This window comes from Copadichromis virginalis, linkage group LG1 (assembly GCF_057382275.1).
Source record: "Copadichromis virginalis isolate Kocher_CV1m ecotype Utaka linkage group LG1, C_Virginalis_male_GT1.1, whole genome shotgun sequence".
Lineage (NCBI taxonomy): Eukaryota > Metazoa > Chordata > Actinopteri > Cichliformes > Cichlidae > Copadichromis > Copadichromis virginalis.
In genome coordinates, this window is record NC_140618.1 from 40,653,631 (window position 1) to 40,675,784 (window position 22,154).

Here is a 22,154-nt window from a genome sequence, read left to right on the forward strand (position 1 = left end):
AAGACCAACTGGAAAGCCTGACTATTAAGATTTCACAAGCATTTTTGCAAGGGGGAGCTTAATAACTAGAGTTAGACTCTAATTGACTGAGCAGACTGAAGAGTGAAAGACTAATAAAAACAAAAAGTAACACTGATAACAGGGATTACTAAATAAAACAGGAAAAGAAAACAACATACCTACCTAACGCCTCCTGCTTACCTCTGTTCTCTTTACCTGTAACAGACTTTTACTTTGTAAAATCTATATACGCTACTGCTTATTGAAAACAGAACAGAAATATGAGATTAAAAATAGCAAGTACTGAAACTGCAGGAAGAGAGAATTCAAAATCTGATGCTGTAATTTCCTAACATTTATTATTTATTACCAGTCTACCAACCCACCACATGTCACCCTGGCCCCAGCAGGTTATAGGTGACGTGGTGAATGTTGAAGGTAAGGATGTAGCTACAGCTTAATGAACAGTTCTTACTTTAACTACACCATCTACAGTAACCATAACTACAGTTTGCTTTGTGCCTTCACATAATATTTACACATATTTTTCTCCTTTCCTTTGAAACTGTTTGATACCTCTTGTTCTATTATTACCTGCATTTCATTGTAAGGAGGAAGATTACACGCGTTATAGAGAAGTCTCTTGAGTAACACTTGAAGTGTTGCTAAAACAGTCCACTCATAAACGTGAAACAGGACCACTGTGTATTTGTCACATGTGTGATTCAACAAATTCGACGTTAGCGTCTCCGTTTTTACTGCTTCACCATTTTAATCATGTTAATCTTACCAAACACAAACACATCGTTCAGATCCTGTAACTGTTTCTCTGAATACACGTTTTATCGATATATAACGACGACATTTGTTTCCAACTATACGAATTTTGTGAGACTTTTCTGCCCGACTTCGTGATCTGTGCAGAGCGCTGCAGCCACAGACACGGGGACACGGACACGGGGACAGGGCATGACGAGGAGGAAGTCCACGAGCACAGAGTTACGTATGTTTTAAAAACGCGGACACATTTTCTACACATTATCGTTGTGTAGCGTCTGTCTGGCACGACACGCTGCAGTTCCTGTGATCTGTTTTTCCAGATGACATCGGAAACTGGTTATTTTCGGGGACAGGCTTACTTCAAAATCTTTTCCCTTTATTATTTGTAGATGGTTTTTTAAAATTGGGCCATGTTGTTTAAGTAAAGCACTTTTTACGTGTTATTTAATTATCATTTCAGGACAGACAGAAATAACATCAGTAATGGATCTATTCAAGCAACAGAAAGTGGAAGATTTCTATGAAATTGGTGAAGAGCTTGGCAGGTACAGACGCGCACGGCTTTTGCATCTGCTTTAAATGTAGTTTAATGAGTAACAGCGGCTAGTTTAATGTAAATCAGAATGCAGATAGTGAGACGGATGGATTGACTACAAACTCAACCACCAACCAGAACACCAACTACTTCAACGTGTATTCCTGTGTTCATTTAACTGCTCATCACTGGTAATCCTGGCGTAGGAAATATAAGGCATGTTTGCAGAGTAGACACCTACACAAAATACACTGGGATCTTTTTCAAACTTGACTTACATTTACTCTTCCACAGAGTTATTTCTGAGCTCTAACGGTATGGAAATGACACTGGGTCATTAACTGCACCAGTGAAAAGTCTTTTATTTGTCTTTGGCTGCACACAGCTTCCTTTTTAGCTGATGATTGCTGACACACACTCTCTAAATATCAGGTGGTTTCTATTTCTGAGAGAAGTGAGAAACAAAGTTGCATGTTTGGCTTTGCTTTTGTTGCTGTGTGTTGTGTGAGAGAGACAAATGTCATGCACATCAAACTGCTTTTTAAAGGACTTGTTTATATTTAGCAGAGGTTATATTTGCTCTTAGCCTGGCTGCAGGAAGTGGAGTGTCAGCTTACAAACCATTGAAGTGAACCAGGAAAAAATAGATGCATCTGCATGGTCATATAAGTGAATTTGAATGTTAAATACTGTACATGACCTGTGGTGTAACTGTGCAGTTTGTTGTTGTTGTTGTTTGTGTTGTCATTTTCAATATAGATAAGGAAATTTGTGGGGTGCATTCTAGTTAGTAAAGTGTCAAACAGTCAAACTAATAACTAAATTACTCATTGGTCTATTTTAAAATAACTCTAATTTTCCACAGTCAATAAAACGACCTACAAATGTTGTAGTTTGCTTAAACTTTGCAGTGCGCCAGACTTTGCCAAATATTTATGACAGTTATGTGCAGTCAATAGGACTGCACCCTTGTTTCCATCTAACCTGCAGATATGTTCATGGTTCTGTGTGGTAGTTAGGAAGTGATTTTTTCAATGATCTTCATTTGATTGTGTGATTTCCTCTCTGTGTTTGAGTGGGCAGTTTGCCATTGTGAAGCAATGTCGAGAGAAAACTACAGGTTTGGAATTTGCTGCTAAGTTTATCAAAAAGCGGCAGAGCATGGCCAGCTCTCGTGGAGTCCGGCGAGACGAAATAGAGCGAGAGGTAAACATCCTCCAGCAGATTCAGCACCCCAACATCGTCATGCTGCACGACGTCTATGAGAACCGCACTGATGTGGTGCTTATCCTGGAGCTGTGAGTAGCTGATTATAACTACTATAATTACTCAAAGATTATTGAGTAATCCCAATTAGCTTCTCTAAAATACAGTACAGTGGAAAATCTTCATGTATATTCTATATTTTGCCAGGCAGATGGGAAATGGGTGCACAAATCATTGAAATGTGCAAATATGCATGAAAATACAGGCATGCATAATATAGCAAACTCTGAGTTGGTGGTAACAAGTGTGAAAGTCAATATGTGAAATGAGTTTTCATGAACAGAATAGGAAGGTCATTTCAACACTATTTATTGGATATTGGCTTTGGTTTGTTCTGTCCTCTGTCAAGATCATCCCGCAGTGCTTCAGTAATGTTAAGGTACCGTGTCTGCAGAGCCCATTTCTTATGAGGCTGCAGAAGGATCAACTGAAGGATCACAAGACAGTTTTTTGCTGGATTTTTCTGAAGGACGTAACTTTCAGATACGGCTCGTCTGCTGTATATAGTTTTTTAAGCCCAATATTTCTTCTTTTCTGCTCTACTTGTCCAATTTTCTCAAAGTGTTGTGAAAAAGCATTTGACACCTTCTTGATTTCTTTTTATCGTGTCTGCTAAAGTTCCATGTTTTAGATCAATATTAGACAAGGATAACTGGAGTCAATGTAAAACAGTTTCTAAATTGTGTTTTCATTTATTAATGGAAAATAACTACCATTACCTAAGTACCTACCTAAAACTTGGTTGATTGTATTAATTTTGTCCCACTCTTGGGAACATGCAAGTCCAGACTTTAACTAACATCCACAAACGGACAATCAGACGTTCTCCTTCAGGATTTTTTGGTATAGAGTAGAATTCATGGCTCCATTACTGATAACAGGTTGTCTGGATCCTGAAGCATCGAAGCAGCCCCGGTACATCACACTACCACCACCACGTTTGCTGATACCCTTATATGACTTGCTGTTTTAGTTTTATGTGAGATGTAACAGGATGCAAACCTTACAAAAAGTAAAACATCTGTCTTTTTAGTCCATAGAACATGTTCCTCCTAAGTTTTTAGGGTCATCAAGATGTTTCTTGGCAAATGAGATGAGCCTTTGTGCTCTTTTTTGTCAGTAATGGTTTTCACCTTGGAAATCTACCTTTTTTCCCCATTTCTTGTTACTGAATCATGAACACTGATCATAGGTGAGGCGAGTAAGTCCTGCTGTTCTTTAGATGTGGTTGTGATGTTGAAACATGTCCTTATAATATATGTTGCCTAGAGGGGACTACTGAAATTAAATTGGTACTGTATAAGTGAAAGCAAGGCTATCAAAATAAAACAGGAAGTAACACACACTGAGACCCAGACTAAAACACGTGAACTTGATAAAGGGGCTGGAGAAAGACAGGGAGACATGACTGACTGGGAAGAAAAAAGGATGAAACACAGAGAGACTATTGACAGGAAGAGAAACTCAGGGACCAGAACTGGAGACATTAACTAGCCATGGCAGGGAAACCAGGAACCTGCAGAGACAGGACATGGAGAAACCAGACAGACACAGGGACATGACCGGGGAGAAAAAAGGCTACAAAACATGGAGAAAAAAAAATCTTTAAAAAGAAATCATTTGCTATATGAAGCTATACACCATATTATATATTTTAGATATTAAGTATATACACTAGATTGCCAAAAGTATTCACTCACCCATCCATGTAATTGAATTCCGGTGTTTCTGTCACTTCCGGGGCCACAGATGCACAGAATCAAGCACCTCAGAATGCAGACTGCTTCTATAGAGAACAAGTCGCTCTCAGGAGCTCAGTGAGTTCCAGCGTCCGACTGTGATAGCATTGCTCTTGCCCAGTCATAACATTTTCTGGCTACCAAATATTCACAATTTTAAATGTGTGGGAAAAGTTTGGAGATGGTCCTTTCTGTTCTAATATGACCTGACAGAAGAGCGGCGACTGCAAGACAGGCCTACTCGTCCAGCATCAGTGGACGGATAGGCCTGCTCACTGAATGTGTGAAAGGTTGTCGGACAGTATGTTCCTGAAGCTATTCAGTGGGAAATGAAGGAGAAACGTATAAAAAGAGATAAACCGGCATTTTTTACAGTGATTTTTTAACCCTTTCAGAGTCTCTGGTGGTGAGCTGTTTGATTTCCTGGCCCAGAAGGAGTCTCTGAGTGAGGAGGAGGCTACTCAGTTCATCAAGCAAATCCTTGAGGGGGTGAACTACCTTCACGCCAGAAAGATAGCCCACTTTGATCTTAAGGTTTGTCCAAACAAGATATATCACAGTCTCTTTTTTCACCACAGATAAGATGTTTGTGGTGGTGGGGTGTGGTTTGAGACTCAGCTGCCAGGGAGCAGCGGTGCAGTGGGTTCAGGGGGCAGTGCCAGGGGAGGCTTTCTGGCACAGTTGTCAAGGGTAATCGTATTAGATGTCTCCTATATGTAGTGATCCAAACCACCCAATAACCGCCAAAGGCCTCTATACTACTTGTACAAGCTTTCAGACCCAGAGCTCTTACAGGAACGAGCCCAAAATAAACAGGACAAAGGGATCAATATCAGCCAGGCGCTGTGTGACTCTTCTATTACTCCCATTTTCAGCATTTTGGCTAACTCCCTCTGAACAATTTGCCTTTTATGTTCAGGAACCCTGTAGGGCCGTGAACGCACCGTCACGCCAGGCTGCGTTTCAAAACGATGCTCAATGAGAGACGTTCTGCCAGGCAGGGGGGGGAACACGTCCGCAAAGCGCTGTTGCCCGCTCTCTGGGCGTGTCAGATGGTCATCACAATGGAGGGAGGTGGGAATGATGGACTTTTGCTCTCAGGTCCAACACGTACTGAATCTCATTCTTTGCAGGGCTCGGACCTACGGAGCCCCGCAGGGGACATGGGAGAAGAAAAAAATTAGGGAGAAAAAAAAAAATTAGGGAGAAAAAAAAAATTAGGGAGAAAAAAAAATTAGGGAGAAAAAAAAAAATTAGGGAGAAAAAAAAATTAGGGAGAAAAAAAAATTAAGGCGGACTTTTGCGAGATCTCGCAAAACAAACTCGGGATCTCGCAAAAGTTGAATTCCAACAATGGCAGCAGCTACTTAGTTGTAATATTACTCTTTCTGGGTCACAAAATACACTTTTAAGATAGTTTGAGGCATGAATGTAGCTGTGTAAATGTCAGATACCTGCTCGGTTTACAAGACATCACATATTTGCAAAAGTGCTCCGACGTTTTTGGAGATCTGACACCCACTAGCTCGAAGCTAACGGGAGGTCGAGACCTACTACAGCCGGGAGGAACACCGCTTTCCCGGCACATCGTGCCTCGACCTCCCGGTCGGCTTCGAGCTGGCGGCCTCCGAAGAATGCGGCTAAAACTTTTGCGAGATCCCGAGTTTGTTTTGCGAGATCTCGCAAAAGTCCGTATTAATTTTTTTTTTCTCCCTAATTTTTTTTTCTCCCATGTCCCCTGCGGGGCTCCGTACGGACCTTCCTCCCAGCTTTCTTTAATCAGGTCGAGCACCCCATGTGGCTTCTGGCGGAACAGCAGCTCAAAGGGAGAAAATCCTGTGGAGGCCTGGTGGACCTCGGCAACTGCAAATAACTGAGGGTCTAACCAGCGATCCCAATTGCATTCATCTTCGTGAATGAACTTACAAATCATGGACTTCAAAGTCTTATTCAGCCACTCCATCAGCCCGTCAGTCTGAGGGTGGTAGACGCTGATCCGAACAGATTTAATGCCCAACAATTTGGACAGTTCCCGCAGTGTGCGAGACATGAATGACGTGCCCTGCTCAGTCAATATTTTTTTCAGGATACTGACTCGGGAGATGACCTGAAACAGTGCCTGTGCCCCACGCTTTGTAGAGATGTCACGCAGTGGCACTGCTTCCGGGTATCCCATTGCATAATCCACCAGAACTAATACAAAGCGATAGCCACGTGCACTCTGGTGAAATGGCCCGATGAGAACCATGCCAATGCGCTCAAACAGAACCTCCACTAGTGGGAGTGGGCGCAAAGGCGCTTTTTGAATGGCTGGCTGGTTAACAAGCTGGCATTCTGGGCAGGATGCGCACCAGCGGTGAACATCCACCCAGATGCCCGACCAATAAAACCAGGCCATTATTTGCTCCAGAGTTTTGTCACATCCCATATGCCCTGCCATGGGGTTATAATGAGCCGCCTGGAAAATCATTTCCCAGCGGCCTTGTGGCACCAACAACTGGCTGTGTGTCTCCTCCGTGCGAGTGTCACGACTCACTCAATATAACCTGTCTTTTAATAACATGAACATGAAGTGCGGGTAGGTCCGCACGGCTTCAGGGTGCACCACGTGACCATCAATCTCAATCACTTGGTCAAAGGCTGAGCGCAGAGTGTCATCAAGAGAATGCTCCAGTGGGAAATCTCCTGTGGGGGTAATTTCCAGGTGGCGGGGGGTGGCGCGTCCTCCCTTGCTTTTGCGGCCAGGTGATCCTCCACCAGTGTGACCGCCACGTCCACGTCCACTTAGCTGTCTCGCCGGCAGCGGATGATCCTCCCCAGTCAGCCTGCAGGTGCGGAACCGCCGGCGATGATCTTCTTGGGTGAGGCCCATCTGCTCAAACACGGCCTGGCTCATGTCAGCGACGCAGCTCTGTGAGGTCGGTAGTAGGCTCAGGGCTGCCGTTTGCAACTCCTCCGACAGTATTGGAATCAGGGGGTCTACTGTGCTTGTGGCCACTGGCACGCCTCCGCTGTTGCATGGAATGCCTCCAAAAAAACCTGAGGATCATCACCGTCCCCCATCCTTTGCATCACTACTGACAGAGGCAGGGGCCTCGACGGTGCAGGAGCCCCAACTAGCTGCTCAAGGACCCTGGTCTGCTGGTCTGAGTGCTCCTGCAGCTTAATCAGACGCTCCCGCTGGGCCACCGCCTGATCTTGACACATCGTTGCCAATTCAACCAGCATCTGTGCCAACAACTGTGCAGGCTGGGTAGGTAGCGCATCGTGCGGGTCAGACATCCCACTCCTGGGTTTCGGTACCACTTGTAAAAGTACACGACGCACACGATGATCGTGCTCACTATAATTGCGTTTTATTGAAAGTTGTGAAGTCAGGGAACACAGTCGTTCCAGTCCAGCTCTCTCCGTCCCCACTCAACTTTGCCTTCACTATATAGAGAAACAGAAAGAGACACTGTCATCAGTCAGTCACCACCACCTGTGGCTCACCTGCCTCCCGGTACCACCCCCTTGAGCTCACTGCACCACTCCTCCCCTGCAGCTGAGCCAGGGACAACACCTCCGAAACATATGTCATTGCTGTAGATCCTAGTGGTCTGGATCAATGTTCGCTCCTGGCATAGAGCTTGAAGTTATCCATGTAGTTAACATTAGCTCCATTCTGCAGTCTGTATCCATTGCCATTTTTGCTAACGATCTGGCTGAGGGGTTTAGGCCTATGCAGAACAGCCAGGGAGATACTGCATCTCCTTGGTCAATCCCACACTTGATGGCGACTTGTGAGAGTTGACTTCTAGTGTGTTGCATTGGGTTCATGATGAAGGCTCTTAGGGTTCTGTTGAATTACAGGCTTTCTTGTTGTCAATCCAGGTGTTTCACTGGTTTGTCAGTTTGGTCTTATAGTCTCAAGTCTTCCAGTAGTTAATGTTGTACCCATTCCTTCCTGCTCATGTATTGATCAATGTGCCATCTTAGCTGCTGTGATAACTGACAGGAGCTTCCATGTTGTGCTGAGGCAGGTTATTAGCCAGTAGTTTCATGGATCGAGTCCCTTCTGAGGGGTCATGATGAACAAAGCCAACTTACAAAAACAGTTGCCTCAAGGTGTTTTATATTGTAAGGTAAATAATACAAAGAAAACGGAAAAACCCCAACAATCATATGACCCCTTATGAGCAAGCGCTTTGGCGACAGTGAGAAGGAAAAACTCCATTTTAACAGGAAGAAACCTCCGGCAGAACCAGGCTCAGGGAGGGGCGGGGCCATCTGCCGCAACCAGTTGGGGTGAGGGGATCAAGACAGGGAAAAGTGTGGATGAGAACCATTGCATTTAAAAATAATTAAATGCAAAGTGGAACCACGCAACGTGGTGTATAAACAGATAATGAGTGAAAAAGTATGTTTGAAGAAGAAACACTCAATGCATCATGGGAATCCCCAGCAGTCTAGACCTATTGCATCATAGCTAAGGGAGGGATTCAGAAAGGTCACATGGTCCAGCGTTAATTATATGCTGTACCAAAAAGGAAAGTGTTAAGCCTAATCTTAAATGTGGAATGGGTGTCTGTCTCCCAAATCCAAACTGGAAGCTGGTTCCACAGTTGAGGGGCCCGAAAGCTGAAGGCTCTGCCTCCCATTCTACTTTTAACTAGTCTAGAATCCAAAAGTAGGCCCAGAGTCTGAGAGCAAATTGCTCTAATGGGGTGACTAGATCATTAAGATAAGATGAGGCCTGATTTTTTGTATGTGGAAAATGACTCCAAGATTCCTCAGTATTGCTGGAAGCTGAAGTAATGCCATCCAGATGCCATATTTCTTAGATATTTAGTGCAACAACCTCAGTTTTATCTGAATTTAGAAGCAGAAAATTCGAGGTCATTCAGGACATTGTGTCTTTAAGACATTCCTGCAGTTACAAAGCTGCTTTTGTATTTCTAAACAGAATCTAACAATCTAAGTCAACAAAACAATCAATTTTTTAAACTCTGTATCTTATCTTATCTTAAAACTGTATTGGTGATGCAGCGTTTCAGACACGTACCTGGTGCTCTCCTGGAAGAAGCATCGCTCCGTACGGTTTGAACTAGGATGGGTGTGGGATAAGTTAGAGACCAAAGTAAAGAAAACAGAGAACAACTGAAGAAGTGAAAAGAATAAAGAGTGTGAAACAGTTAACACATTTCTTTGCTTCAAACATCAGTATGTGTTATTTCAAACACTGTAAAAGAAAAAAAGAATAAGACCAGGTGTGTCCAAAATGATTGACTGGTCTTCATATGTAGCAACACATCTGAATGTGCTAAGTGAAAAAAACAAAACATTGTAACAACATTTTTCTGACATTTAGAAACAATCACTTATCTGACAATGTATCCCATGTACTAATCAATAAAATGATTTATTTCACTCGTAGTTGAAAACTTGTTCGTAGACCAAAATGCCACTGAGCATATAGTAAATAAAGTAAATTCATGAATTAAGCTGTGCATAGAAACATGATGGGTCCATTTTTCACTGCTTTCCACAAATGATTTTTCCCTTTTTTAATTTTTCTTCCCTTTTTGTATCAAAAAATCAACTCACATGTTTTAGAACCTCCTAATGTGAAGTGTTCAAAGTTGCTTAGTACATGTTCTTGTCTTCTGCAGCCTGAAAACATAATGCTTTTGGATAAGAACACACCCTTGCCAAGAATAAAACTGATTGATTTTGGTCTTGCCCATAAGATTGAAGCTGGAGTTGAGTTCAAGAACATCTTTGGAACTCCTGAGTTTGTAGGTAAGATTATTATTTATAAACTGGGGTAGCAAAGAGCTCATATTCCTTCACTGTTGGTAAATGGACTGGTTCTTATATAGTGCTTTTCTGCTCTACCTGGGGACTCCTATTGCTTTGTACAACACCTCATTCACACCAGAACTTTTTTCTTTTTCGATTAGTAGATGTCCGAGCTCTATCTCCGGAGCTGCAGTTACCCAATCTTTTTCATTCCATTTTTAAAATCTTTACATCACTTGCCAATCTGTCTAAGATTTAATTTTTGAAGTCTTCTCAGGAAATTAAACTGATTCTGATTCTGACCTCTCAGCTGTTATGAAGTCAATAACTACATCCCAAAACTCTGGAAAAGGCAGCCTGAAGATTTAGGGGATGTCGATCTAGCCACTTAATCACAACTCTCAGCTTTGCTTAAACGATCAGAAAATAATCTGGACAAAGACGAAGGTAAACAAAAATAATCAAAAAATATCCACAAAATAATAGAAATAAGAAAAGCTAGAAAGAAAAGCATTGTTTACTGCCAGCAGTTCTACAATGCAATGGACATTTTAAAGGAGTTTGGTCCCAGTTATCCAGTTAGCAATCTGGTTTTGAACTGTCATGTCTTTAAAAATAGAAACGCATTAAAGGGTTTGCAATATTAGATCTAAATACAAGGAAATGTTTACCTTTCTGTTTTATGTGCATATTTATTTATTTTTGTATTGGTTGCCTGTAAAGCTCCAGAGATTGTCAACTATGAGCCCCTTGGATTGGAAGCAGACATGTGGAGCATTGGTGTCATCACTTACATCCTGCAAGTTAACCTCGCCCAATATTAATGTGGCATCTCCTACAATATCATATACATAGTAATGCAGCAGTATAATAAACTGCACTTTTTTATTGTTTTATTCCAGGCTGAGTGGTGCCTCTCCTTTCCTGGGGGACACAAAACAGGACACACTGGGGAACATTTCAGCCATAAATTATGAGTTTGATGAAGAGTTCTTCTGTCACACCAGTAAGCTGGCCAAGAACTTCATCAGCCAGCTACTCGAGAAGGATAAGAAGTAAGAGCTCAGGGATAGCTTAGTGAAGGATACTTGTGCCACAGCAGGAGAGTAAAACGCACATTAATTCTGGAGAGCTCATTATAGTCACATCACCACTTTTACATAATGAAAGTTAGCAAGATTTTTTTTTGTCTCACAGGAAAAGATTAACAATTCAAGATGCCCTCAATCACCCATGGATCAAGGTAATGCTTCTGTTGAAGCCATCTCAGTTCGCAGAGCAATGCATGGCTATCAGAGAGCTTTATAGAGAAATGATGCCTCAGAAACCACTTAGGGCTCTTCACTTTTTAAAAACTTCACTGGTATAAATTCAGAAATTTACAGAGAAACAGGAGACTCGAGCATGAAAAACTGAAATCTCTCATTTAGGAAAATATTCAGAGTTGCTCTGAAATGACCTGATCAAGGAGACTTTACGCAATTCACACTGCACATTAGGACAAAAACTGAATCGTGAAGTCCAAGAGCTCTTTGTAGATAAAACAAAACATTGTGACTACGTCCACACCAGCCCGGATAAATTTGAAAACTGCGTTTTCTTCTGAAAACTATCCACACTAGCGTTTTCAGTTGTTTTCACAGAGTTGTGCATCCACTAGTGATGTGTCGGTCACGAACGAAATGGCTCTTAGAGCCGGATCTTTGACGTGAACGACGCTTTGCGCTGAGCAGAGGGGGGAGGGGCGGTAGTTACTCTGGCAGTAGCACAGGAACAGAGCGAATCAACCACGAATGTGGTTGTTGATCAATGGTCATGAGAATTTGCATAATTAAGATTAAGGAACTGACCTCCCAGCCCATTGTTCCCTCACTGGGCTGGTTTCAGTCATTGTGCAAATGTCCTGTTTATAAGATTGAAACCTGCAGTCAGCTGAGACTGAAGACGTCACCTGGATGAGTGACGAAACGTTTCTCCCACAAAACGCTGCGTCCAGATGAACAGAATCAACTTTTGGAGATAAGAGAGTCTCAGAAACTAAAGAAATCATAAAACCCAAAATCAACAACAAAATTCCTTCCCCAAAACGCCGGGTCCAAACCCCAGGGATCCTAACAAGGATTCACAAGCAGCCACGGAAATCCTGAACAGGGACGAGGAAAACCAAGTCACTGTCCAACAGGAACGGTTATTGAAAGTTTCCATGAAAAGCTATTAATTTTTGTTTTATCTACTTAGTGTCCTCTCTCTGGGAATAATTAGGTAACAGGATTCATCCGTCCACGAAACTGTCAGTTCTCCAGTTATTTTTAAGCCTCTGAAATTTTTAAAGAAATATTTTTATTGTAAAGAATCAAAATTATCCCCCCCCCCCCCCCAAAAAACAAAAACAAACTGTAATTGTCCCACATTTGCAGACCTAATTGTTTGTTCCCAGTCCTTTCAGCGCCTGCTGCAGTTATCTCCTGCAGTTTTCTTAAAAACCTGAGCATGCTATCCTTTCTTTTCACATTTTTATTATGCTATCTCTCAAACTTTTGATGTTGACTTAATGTTTAATTCTTTGAATAAAAAACATGTTGACAGTGTTTTTGAAAGGTTCTTTATAAATAAAGTCACTACTATTTATAATAATAATAACTTGGATTTGTAGAGCACCTTTCAAGAATCCCAAGATTCTTCTTTAAAACAGTTAATCTCTCTCTGTGTTTGAAATTGTTTAGTCCAATGAGAACAAGGAAGAGAATAAAGCCAGGGGGCCAAAGAAAAGTGAGCGGCGCCAGTTGAAGACCAAGCGCCTGAGGGAGTACACTATCAAGTCCCACTCAAGCATGCCACCCAACAACACCTACGTGAACTTTGAGCGCTTTGCCCAGGTTGTGGAGGACATTGACCAGATGGAGAGCTCGTTCATTAGCCTGGCCGCAGCCCACGACTCTCTGCAGGAAAATATAGACGCCATGGTCTCTATTTATAATGAAAAGGAAGCCTGCTACAAGGAGGAGAATGAAGCCATGCGTCACGAGCTCTCGCAAATCCGCTACGAGTTCCGTAAGGTGGAGGCCTTGAAGAGGAGCCTGCAGGATGACATCCAAGCCTTCAGCTGCAGCCTCGGTGCCATCAGCAACCGCTTCCAGGAGAGACAGAGCCGGTTTGATGCCCTGGCCCTGGAACTAAGCAACGAGGTGAAGTGGGTGCAGGATGTCATGGGGTCATTTCATACAGATGAAGGTAGAAGATACCCCAACTGCAGCTTCTCCTCAGCTTTCAACAACGTGAATGAAACTCTGAAAGAGCTTTTAAACCGTTCCTGTGAAGGAGAACTGCTCTCTGGGATCAACTTGGACTTTAGTGAAACTGGACAACAAAAATGATTTAAAATACTAAATCACATAGAAAACATTTAAAAGCAGCTAGCAGGAGTGTGCTGCAGCATGCCCAAATATTTGTTACACAAAGCTATACACTGTTTGTTTTATACGTAAATAACAGATTGCATACTTCCATACTGAAACTTTTTTTCATATGAACAAAATCTTCTGTTCTAAAATACTATTAAATGTTAAGCAAAGACTTCGCTGTAACAATCACCATTCATTTATTGTGTTCTATGTTGGAGAGATTTAAAAAAAAAAAGCCTTTTCTACTTATTTCTCATTAAGTCTAAAAGAAAGATTTACTAATTTGCTATTCTGCATTAATACACTGCCTGGCCAAAAAAAGTCACCACCAAATTAAAAGGTCACACACTCTAATATTTTGTTGGTCGCCCTTCAGCTTTGGCGCATTCACTGTGGCATTGTTTAGTAAGCTTCTGCAATGTCAGAGGATTTATTTCCATCCAGTGTTGCATTCATTCACCAAGATCTTGAATTGATGATGGTGGAGTCTGACCACTGTGCAAACTGTCTGTGAAGGTTCTCAGTCATCCAGGTCATCGTAGTCAAAGGAGCTTGCAAAGAAAAGCGTCTGGACTTCTTTAAGTTGCTTGAAGACGTTTCACCTCTCATCCGAGAAGCTTCTTCAGTTCTAAGGTCAAATGGTGGAGAGTCCCAGATATAAACCTAGTGGGAGTTTCCCCCCACAGAGGGACAAAAGGACCCCCTGATGATCCTCTAATCGCCTGAGCCAAGGTGGGAAACTGGGTGTGGGTCCCAATCAGCCAGAGTTTCGGGTGGGTTCATTGTGAAACCTGGCCCCACCTTATCATGCGAATTCCTGAGGTCAGATGGCCCAGGATGTGAGTGGGCGTTAAGGCGTCTGGGAAGGATCTCAAAACTGGATTATAGATGGCAGAGAGTTGGTGTCGTAAACCCCGCCTCTGTTCAAAGATGGTCGCTCACAGTGGACATAGATGCTTCTTTCACTCCTCTTTCAAACCATCTGTCCTCTCTGTCCAAAATGTGAACATTGGCATCCTCGAAAGAGTGACCTTTGACCTTTAGATGCAGATGGACTGCTGAGTCTTGTCCTGTGGAGGTGGCTCTTCTGTGTTGTGCCATGCGCTTGTGAAGTGGCTGTTTGGTCTCTCCAATGTAGAGGTCTGGGACTGGGACTCTCTGGGACTCTCCACCATTTGACCTTAGAACTGAAGAAGCTTCTCGGATGAGAGATGAAACCTCTTCAAGTAACTTAAAGAAGTCCAGACGCTTTTCTTTGCAAGCTCCTTTGACCACTGTGCAAAGCCTTCTCCAGCACACCCCAAAGATCCTCAATGGGGTTAAAGTCTGGACTCTGTGGTGGCCAGTCCATGTGTGAAAATGATGTCTCATGCTCCCAGAACCACTAATTCATCATTTAAGCCCGATGAATCCTGGCACTGTCATCTTGGAATAGGCCCATGCATCAGGGGAGAAAAAACCCATTCATGGAATAACCTGGTCATTCAGTATAGTCGGGTAGATTCAAAGATTCAAAGGCGTTTCTCTGTGCAATGAAATCCTTTCTTTGCTGTCCACCCACAGATGCCGATTAATATATACAATAGAAACAGAACGTATAAAATACAAATAGTACAAATAAATAAATGAAGACAGGAAAGGAGACAAAATATGGAGGTGTGAAACAGATGTGTGCAAAGAGCTATAGCTTAATATGCAGGATGACCTGATGTGCACACTTCAGAAGTGTGCACAGTCCGTGTTGGGGGTGTGTGGGGTCTTTGAGGATGGAGGCAGCTCTCCTCTGGACTCTGTGATGGTAGCTGCTCTGCAGAGAGGGCAGCGGAGTCCTGATGATCTTCTCCGCAGTTGTTATCACTCTCTGCAGGCGTTTGCGGTCCATAGCAGCTGGTCAGCTGACCTCATTCTTGGAGCACATGCTGTTGCTGAACCTAGACCTGACCAACTGCAGCAACCCCAGATCATAGCACTGCCCCCACAGGCTTGTACAGTAGGCACTAGGCATGATGGGTGCATCACTTCATCTGCCTCTCTTCCTACCCTGATGCACCCATCACTCTGGAACAGGGTAAATCTGGACTCATCAGACCACATGACCTTCTTCCAGTGCTCCAGAGTCCAATCTTTATGCTCCCTAGTAAACTGAAGCCTTTCCCCCCGGTTTGCTTCACTGATTAGTGGTTTTCTTACGGCTAAACAGCTGTTCAGTCCCACTCCTTCATATTGTGTGTGTGGAAATGCTCTTACTTTCACTATTAAACATAGCCCTGAGTCCTACTGTTGTTTTTCTTCAATTTGATTTCACCAAACATTTAAGTGATTGCCGATCATGATCATTCAGGATTTTGTTCTGGCCACATTTCTTCCTCCAAGACGATGAGTCCCCACTATCCTTCCACTTTTTAATAATGCATTGGACAGTTCTTAACCTTAGACGTTTTCTCTGCTTGATGGATCCCAATGATTTGACCCTTCTCAAACACACTAACATCTTTTCCAGGACCACGTGATGTGTCTCGCGACATGGTTGTTTATGAAATGAGAAGCAACTCATTTCACCAGCTGGGGTTAAATAACTTGTTGCCAGCTGAAAGGTAATTGCCAATGCAGTAATTGACCAACAGGTGGCGACTTTTATTTGGCCAGGCAGTGTATAATGTTCAGGGTCATTTTTAAACGCATCGGGTCCCTCGAAATGCTCTTTGTTTCCATAAAGGTCCCAAAGAGATCTGTTCCCAAATTAGTACAGAATGTCAGTACTTGATCTGTCTTAAAATGTGATGTGATGTCTGAGAGCAGCTCTCTGTGCAGTCAAATCAAATCAAATCACTTTTTATTGTCACATCACATGTGCAGGCACACTGGCACAGCACATGCGAGTGAAATTCTTGTGTGCGAGCCCCACAAGCAACAGAGATGTGCAAACACAACAACACAAACGAGCAAAATACAAGAATGGCCAACCTGAAACTAATAAATATATGTACAATATATAATAGTGTATGCATTTCTGGATGTGTATACTAAATATTTTCCTACGTGTGTGTGTGTGTGTGTGTGTGTGTGTGTGTGTGTGTGTGTGTGTGTGTGTGTGTGTACACATTTTTACAAATTAAATAGTAAAAAAATAAAATAAAATAATAATAATAATAATAATAATAAAATATATAAAGTCTGATCTCTCTCCATGCTGACCAACACTACGTGGTCGGATCAAAAGCAGCATGTATTCCTATATTCTGACAGTAATCATCTGCAGTGAGAAGCACACATATTAGCAGTGTGCTAATAAAATAAAAAATGAAAAGTTATAATAGCTCATTTTTCCAAAGTTACTTTGAATTTACTCATTTTGTGAGACAAAATTTATATTTCTCTTTCATTCAGCTTGCAGCTTTTATTCCACGCACAGTCCACATTATGATTTGAAAGCTTTTTTACCATCCTTTAACTCTGGTATCACTTTTAGAAGAGATTTTGTTGTTAATTATGTTGTTTTACAGAGAAACACGAATGTAATGCAACGAGTATACTCAACACATTACTTTTTTTTAATCCTATAGGATAAGGAAATTCTCCTGGGAGTGATTAACCCTTGTATGGTGTTCGGGTCTGTGAGACCCGTGTTCAGTTTTTTTCAAAAGAAAAATTAAACAATTAATTATTTTTTCACGTGTAAATGTGTTGTGTCTTTCCACTCACTCCACTTGATTATAACTGATTTATTTATAACATTTTATATAAAAGAAAAACGAGAAGCACATTAATTCATAAATGTGATCTAACAAAGGTAAAGGGAAAAAATTAACCATGTTTGCTGTTCATATGTCTTGTAATTGGGATGAAGTAAACATCTGTTGAGTAATTTAACATAAAATTGTTTGATAGTGTTAATTTGGAAAGCCAAAACTCTAGCGGGTCCACCAGACCCATGAACACTGGCTGAGTAACAAAAATACGAACACCACACAAGGGTTAAGTAACACACTCCAAATACTCCAGACTGAAAAAGTCATTTGGATGAGTCACATCTTCTATGACAGATGTGTGAAAAGCAGAAAGCAACAGAGACTAAACTGACAAATCCAAAACTGGGAAGAAACTAGAAACATGAGATGTGGTAAAGGCAATACATCAGAGATGGGCAACTCGAGGCCTCAAGGGCCGGTGTCCTGCGGGTTTTAGATCTCACCCTGGGTCAACACACCTGAATCAAATGATTAGTTCATTACCAGGCCTCTGGAGAACTACAAGATATGTTGAGGAGGTAATTTAGCCATTTGAATCAGCTGTGTTAGATCAAGGACACATCTAAAACCTGCTGGACGCTGGCCCTTGCGGCCTGGAGTTGCCCACACCTGCAGTAGATGATACGCAGACAATCAGGCAGCAAACAGAGGAAGACAAAGGGCTTAAATACACAGAGGGATAACGAGGGAATGAGACACAGGACGAGAGGAAACAGGCAGAGAGACATGGACTGACACTGGAACAATGAGAAGCACAGATATGAACACATAACTAGATCAGATGTGACACAAGGAACACAGAGGAAGCACAGTGACGGAAACCAAGAGACCAAATACTATAAATATCAATGAAATCAAAGACTACTAACTCAAAATCCCAAAACGTTGGGTCAAAGACCCAGGACCGTGACAGGCGAAACGCTCCTGCCACTGAAAACGCTACGTCCAGATGAGCAGAATCACCTTTTTGGATTTCCTCACCTGGATCGTTGAGTTTTTGACTTTTAAGAAAAGTACGTTTTGTATAATATGTGTAGTACATTAACTTTTTGAGTAATGAGCCAACACTGCTCACAACAAAGAGTGGTAATAGCGCCAACATGTACAAACATCTGCACAAACAGCATGCAGTTCATTTGCAGGACTGTAGTGTCTTTGAAATGCTGCTTTGTGACGGTGGTGAGTCTCAAACTGGAGACAGTGAGACATAAGTCATAATAATGGAATTGCATAATTCTGAAGTATCATCATTGTATAAGTATAAAATGATAAAATTCCACTCTTGCGTGTGTTGGTGGGTTGTTTTTTTTTGCAGAGGTGGGAGTTACCACAGGTGCCCCCCCTTGGGCTTCACACACCTGTGAGTGATTGCACACCTCTCTCTGTTAACCTTGTCAGAAGCCCCTACTTAAGAAAGTGGCTGAACTTCAGTCTTTGTTGGATTATTGAACTACTACAGTCAGTGTTCAACACCACGTTTCTCCACTATAGTTGTCTTATTCTACCTTATCCCTTTAACCCCTAACCTCATTTACGCTTTAAACCAGGGTTTGACAAGAACGCTGCAGGACACCAGCCCTTGAGGCCTGGAGTTGCCCTAACCCGTCACTGGCGACGGTTTAGCGTTTAAAGGTTTATCCTGTTGAGAAAAGCTAACCTTTGTCTTCTTGTGTGCACATTCCTGTGGCAAGATTCCTCCGTGGTTAGCGGTGAGTTAATCAGTGTTTCTGGATCTGAATTGTTGTTTTAGTCCAAGTTGAAAATAAATTCATGTAATTTTATAGACGAGTCCTGCGACTGACTCCTGTTTGCTGAGCGGACTAAGGGCCTAGAAGCCAGTACATGGCAGTGGACCCAAGCGCAAATACCAAACAGAAGACATCAATGGAATATATGAGTTTTATTGCAAACACAAGAATAACAATGACGAGGGGGCGAAGGATGGGACGTGAGCACGAGGCAGAGAATCACTGACATGAGGCTCTGCAACAGAGGGATAGTGTAGTTAGATATGGGGATGATGAGCGAGAACCAGAAAGAGAGACTTGATGGCTTACTAGCAGGTGGAGGTTGTTAAGCATAGAGGGGAGGCAGCTGAGGGAGCGTCCGACAGGTGAGTGACAAAATGCGATTCCAACTTTAAGTTCCAGACGATCCAGAGAAGACAGCAGACAGGAGGAGCAGGTGAAGGAGGTAATTAATTGTGTGCCAAGGGTGAGTCTGTGGAGAAGTTTGGAAAATCTTGCCAAGAAAACCAGTGTTCAGGTAATTGACTGCAGGTAAGCAAAGTGAAGACTGGACGAGGAGAACAGGAGGTAGCTGACAGACTAGCAAAGAACTGATGGCAGCTCTGGTCTTTAAGTACAGGCTCACTGGAGCCATCGATGGAGGGCAGACCCAGGCAAGCACCAGCAAACAGGAAAAACCTGAGCCTGTATGACGCACACTCTAGATGCAAGAAGCCCAGCTAAACGGACATAAGATAAGATAAGTCTTTATTGATCCCACAACGGGGAAATCTTTGCGTCACCTCAGCTCAGGTACAGATATATGAAGGAAATACAAAAATACAAATAAGTACAATCAATGAAAAAAAGTAAGATAATACACTATATACAATGGTAGCATACACAGTATGTGATTATGGATATAGTTGGAAATATGGAAGACAAACTATATAGCTTGGAAGGTCCATTATGCATGAAGTGGTGACCGTGGATGTTCACAGTGTCCAGTGACTCATGACATCATGATTGAGGAGTTATAGAGTCTAACTGCTGTTGGGATGAATGATCTGCGAAAGTGCTCCTTCCTGCAGCAAGGGTGTTTCAGTCTCTGACTAAAGGAGCTGCTCAGCCCACTCACATACTCATGCAGTGGGTGATGTGGGTTGTTCATGATGGATGTCAGCTTTACTAACATCCTCCCCTCACCAACCACCTCCACAGACTCCAGGGGACATCCCAGCACGGAGCTAGACCTCCGCACCAGTTTGTCAATCCTGCTCCTGTCCCTGTCCGTGCAGCCACTCCCCGAGCAGGCCACTGCATAGAAAAGGGCAGATGCTACCACAGTGTCATAGAATAACAGAGTCCTGCAGACTCCGAAGGACCTCAGTCTCCTCAGCAGGTGGAGTCGACTCTGGCCCTTCTTATACAGGACGTCTGTATTTGTAGTCCAGTCCAGTTTATTGTTGAGGTGAACACCCAGGTACTTATAAGAGTCCACTATCTCAATGTCTTTCCCTTGGATGTTCACTGGTGTTGTAGGGGGTGACTTCCTCCTGAGGTCTATGATCATCTCCTTTGTCTTGCCGGCGTTGATTTGGAGTACGTTGGTCTCACACCAGCCAACAAAGTCACTGATGACCCCCCTGTATTCCTGATCATTCCCGTCTGATACGCATCCAATGATGGCTGTATCATCAGAGAACTTCTGTAGATGGCAATCGTCCAAATTATAACAGAAGTCTGAAGTGTAAAGGCTGAACAGGAAAGGTGAGAGAACCGTGCCCTGTGGTGGCCCCGTGCTGCAGATTACCACCTCGGACACACAGTCATGGAGCCTCACATACTGTGGTCTGTTGGTAAGGTAGTCGATGGTCCATGCAGGCAGCTGTTTGCCTTCTCCGGCTCCCTCCAGCTTCCCTCTTAGTGCGGGTTGGATGGTGTTGAAAGCACTGGAGAAGTCAAAAAACATGATCCTCACAGTGCTCCCCGCCTGCTCTAAGTGAGAGAGGGATCGGTGTACCAGGTAGATGACAGCGTCATCCACCCCAATTCCAGAACGGTAGGCGAACTGCAGGGGGTCCAACACTGAGCCCACCAGTGGCCGAAGGTGGTGCAGGATGAGCCTTTCCATGGTCTTCATCAGATGAGAAGTCAAGGCAACAGGCCTGAAGGCCTGAATAAAGTTTCTCTCTCTCCCCCTGTCCCCCATATCCAGCATGTAAACAAAAAATAGAGCAAAAACACCTTTAAGCCATTTATTGTAGACATGCTCTGGATGGGAGCAGTGTTTTTGAGGTAGATTATCTGAGTTTGTGTTGAAGCTTAGTTCTATTTTGTGTGCCATTTTGGCCTCGGCACAGCATGACAATTTAACAATTTGCTGAATAATATATACAACAGTGGTTTTTAAAGAAACGTTGTTTCTGTGGCTGCTTGGGGAAGTAAATGCCTGCCCCGAGTTTTATACCAGCCGCTGGATGGAAAACAGCCTCCTGCTAATGTAAGAAAGGCTTCCGAAAAGGGAGAAACAGCTCTTAATTTATGCCCTAGTTTAGGTTGTATGTATACCTTTTCTTGTCAATACTGTACTTGTGATTTATTTATTTATTTTGCATTTACGAAAAATAATTTGTTTAAAAATATTATTTTAATATGGCAACAAAATGGTTGGTTTTGTTTTTAAACAGATTTTTAAATGAGCAGTTCATTTTCAAAGACGATTTTCTTTTTTGAACATGAATCATTGTAATCCTACGGAGCCCCGCAGGGGACATGGGAGAAAAAAAATAAATTAAGACGGACTTTTGCGAGATCTCGCAAAACAAACTCGAGATCTCGCAAAAGTTTTAGGCGCATTCTTCGGAGGCCGCCAGCTCGAAGCCGACCGGGAGGTCGAGGCACGATGTGCCGGGAAAGCGGTGTTCCGTTCCTCCCGGCTGTAGTAGGTCTCGACCTCCCGTTAGCTTCGAGCTAGTGGGTGTCAGATCTCCAAAAACGTCGGAGCACTTTTGCAAATATGTGATGTCTTGTAAACAGAGCAGGTATCTGACGTTTACACAACTACATTCATGCCTCAAAATATCTCAAAAGTGTATTTTGTGACCCAGAAAGAGTAATATTACAACTAAGTAGCTGCTGCCATTGTTGGAATTCAACTTTTGCGAGATCTCGCA

The 22,154-nt window shown here is 42.8% G+C and overlaps 1 protein-coding gene across 3 annotated transcripts; it reads left to right on the forward strand.

The window, feature by feature from the left end:
- The first annotated feature begins 724 nt into the window (after positions 1-724).
- Positions 725-13,674, forward strand: dapk2a (death-associated protein kinase 2a). Of its 3 annotated transcripts, none has more exons than XM_085463077.1 (9): positions 725-1,003; positions 1,241-1,325; positions 2,392-2,613; positions 4,716-4,854; positions 9,972-10,101; positions 10,825-10,900; positions 11,004-11,156; positions 11,299-11,344; positions 12,825-13,674. In XM_085463077.1, exons 1-9 carry the CDS (start codon positions 970-972, stop codon positions 13,473-13,475), a joined length of 1,536 nt encoding a protein of 511 aa, XP_085319203.1. In that variant the 5' UTR covers positions 725-969; the 3' UTR covers positions 13,476-13,674. The 3 variants fall into 3 exon arrangements, with proteins under 3 accessions (XP_085319203.1, XP_085319213.1, XP_085319221.1); XM_085463087.1 differs by having other exon boundaries at positions 725-998; XM_085463095.1 differs by lacking the exon at positions 725-1,003 and having other exon boundaries at positions 1,267-1,325; positions 2,399-2,613.
- The last annotated feature ends 8,480 nt before the right edge of the window (positions 13,675-22,154 follow it).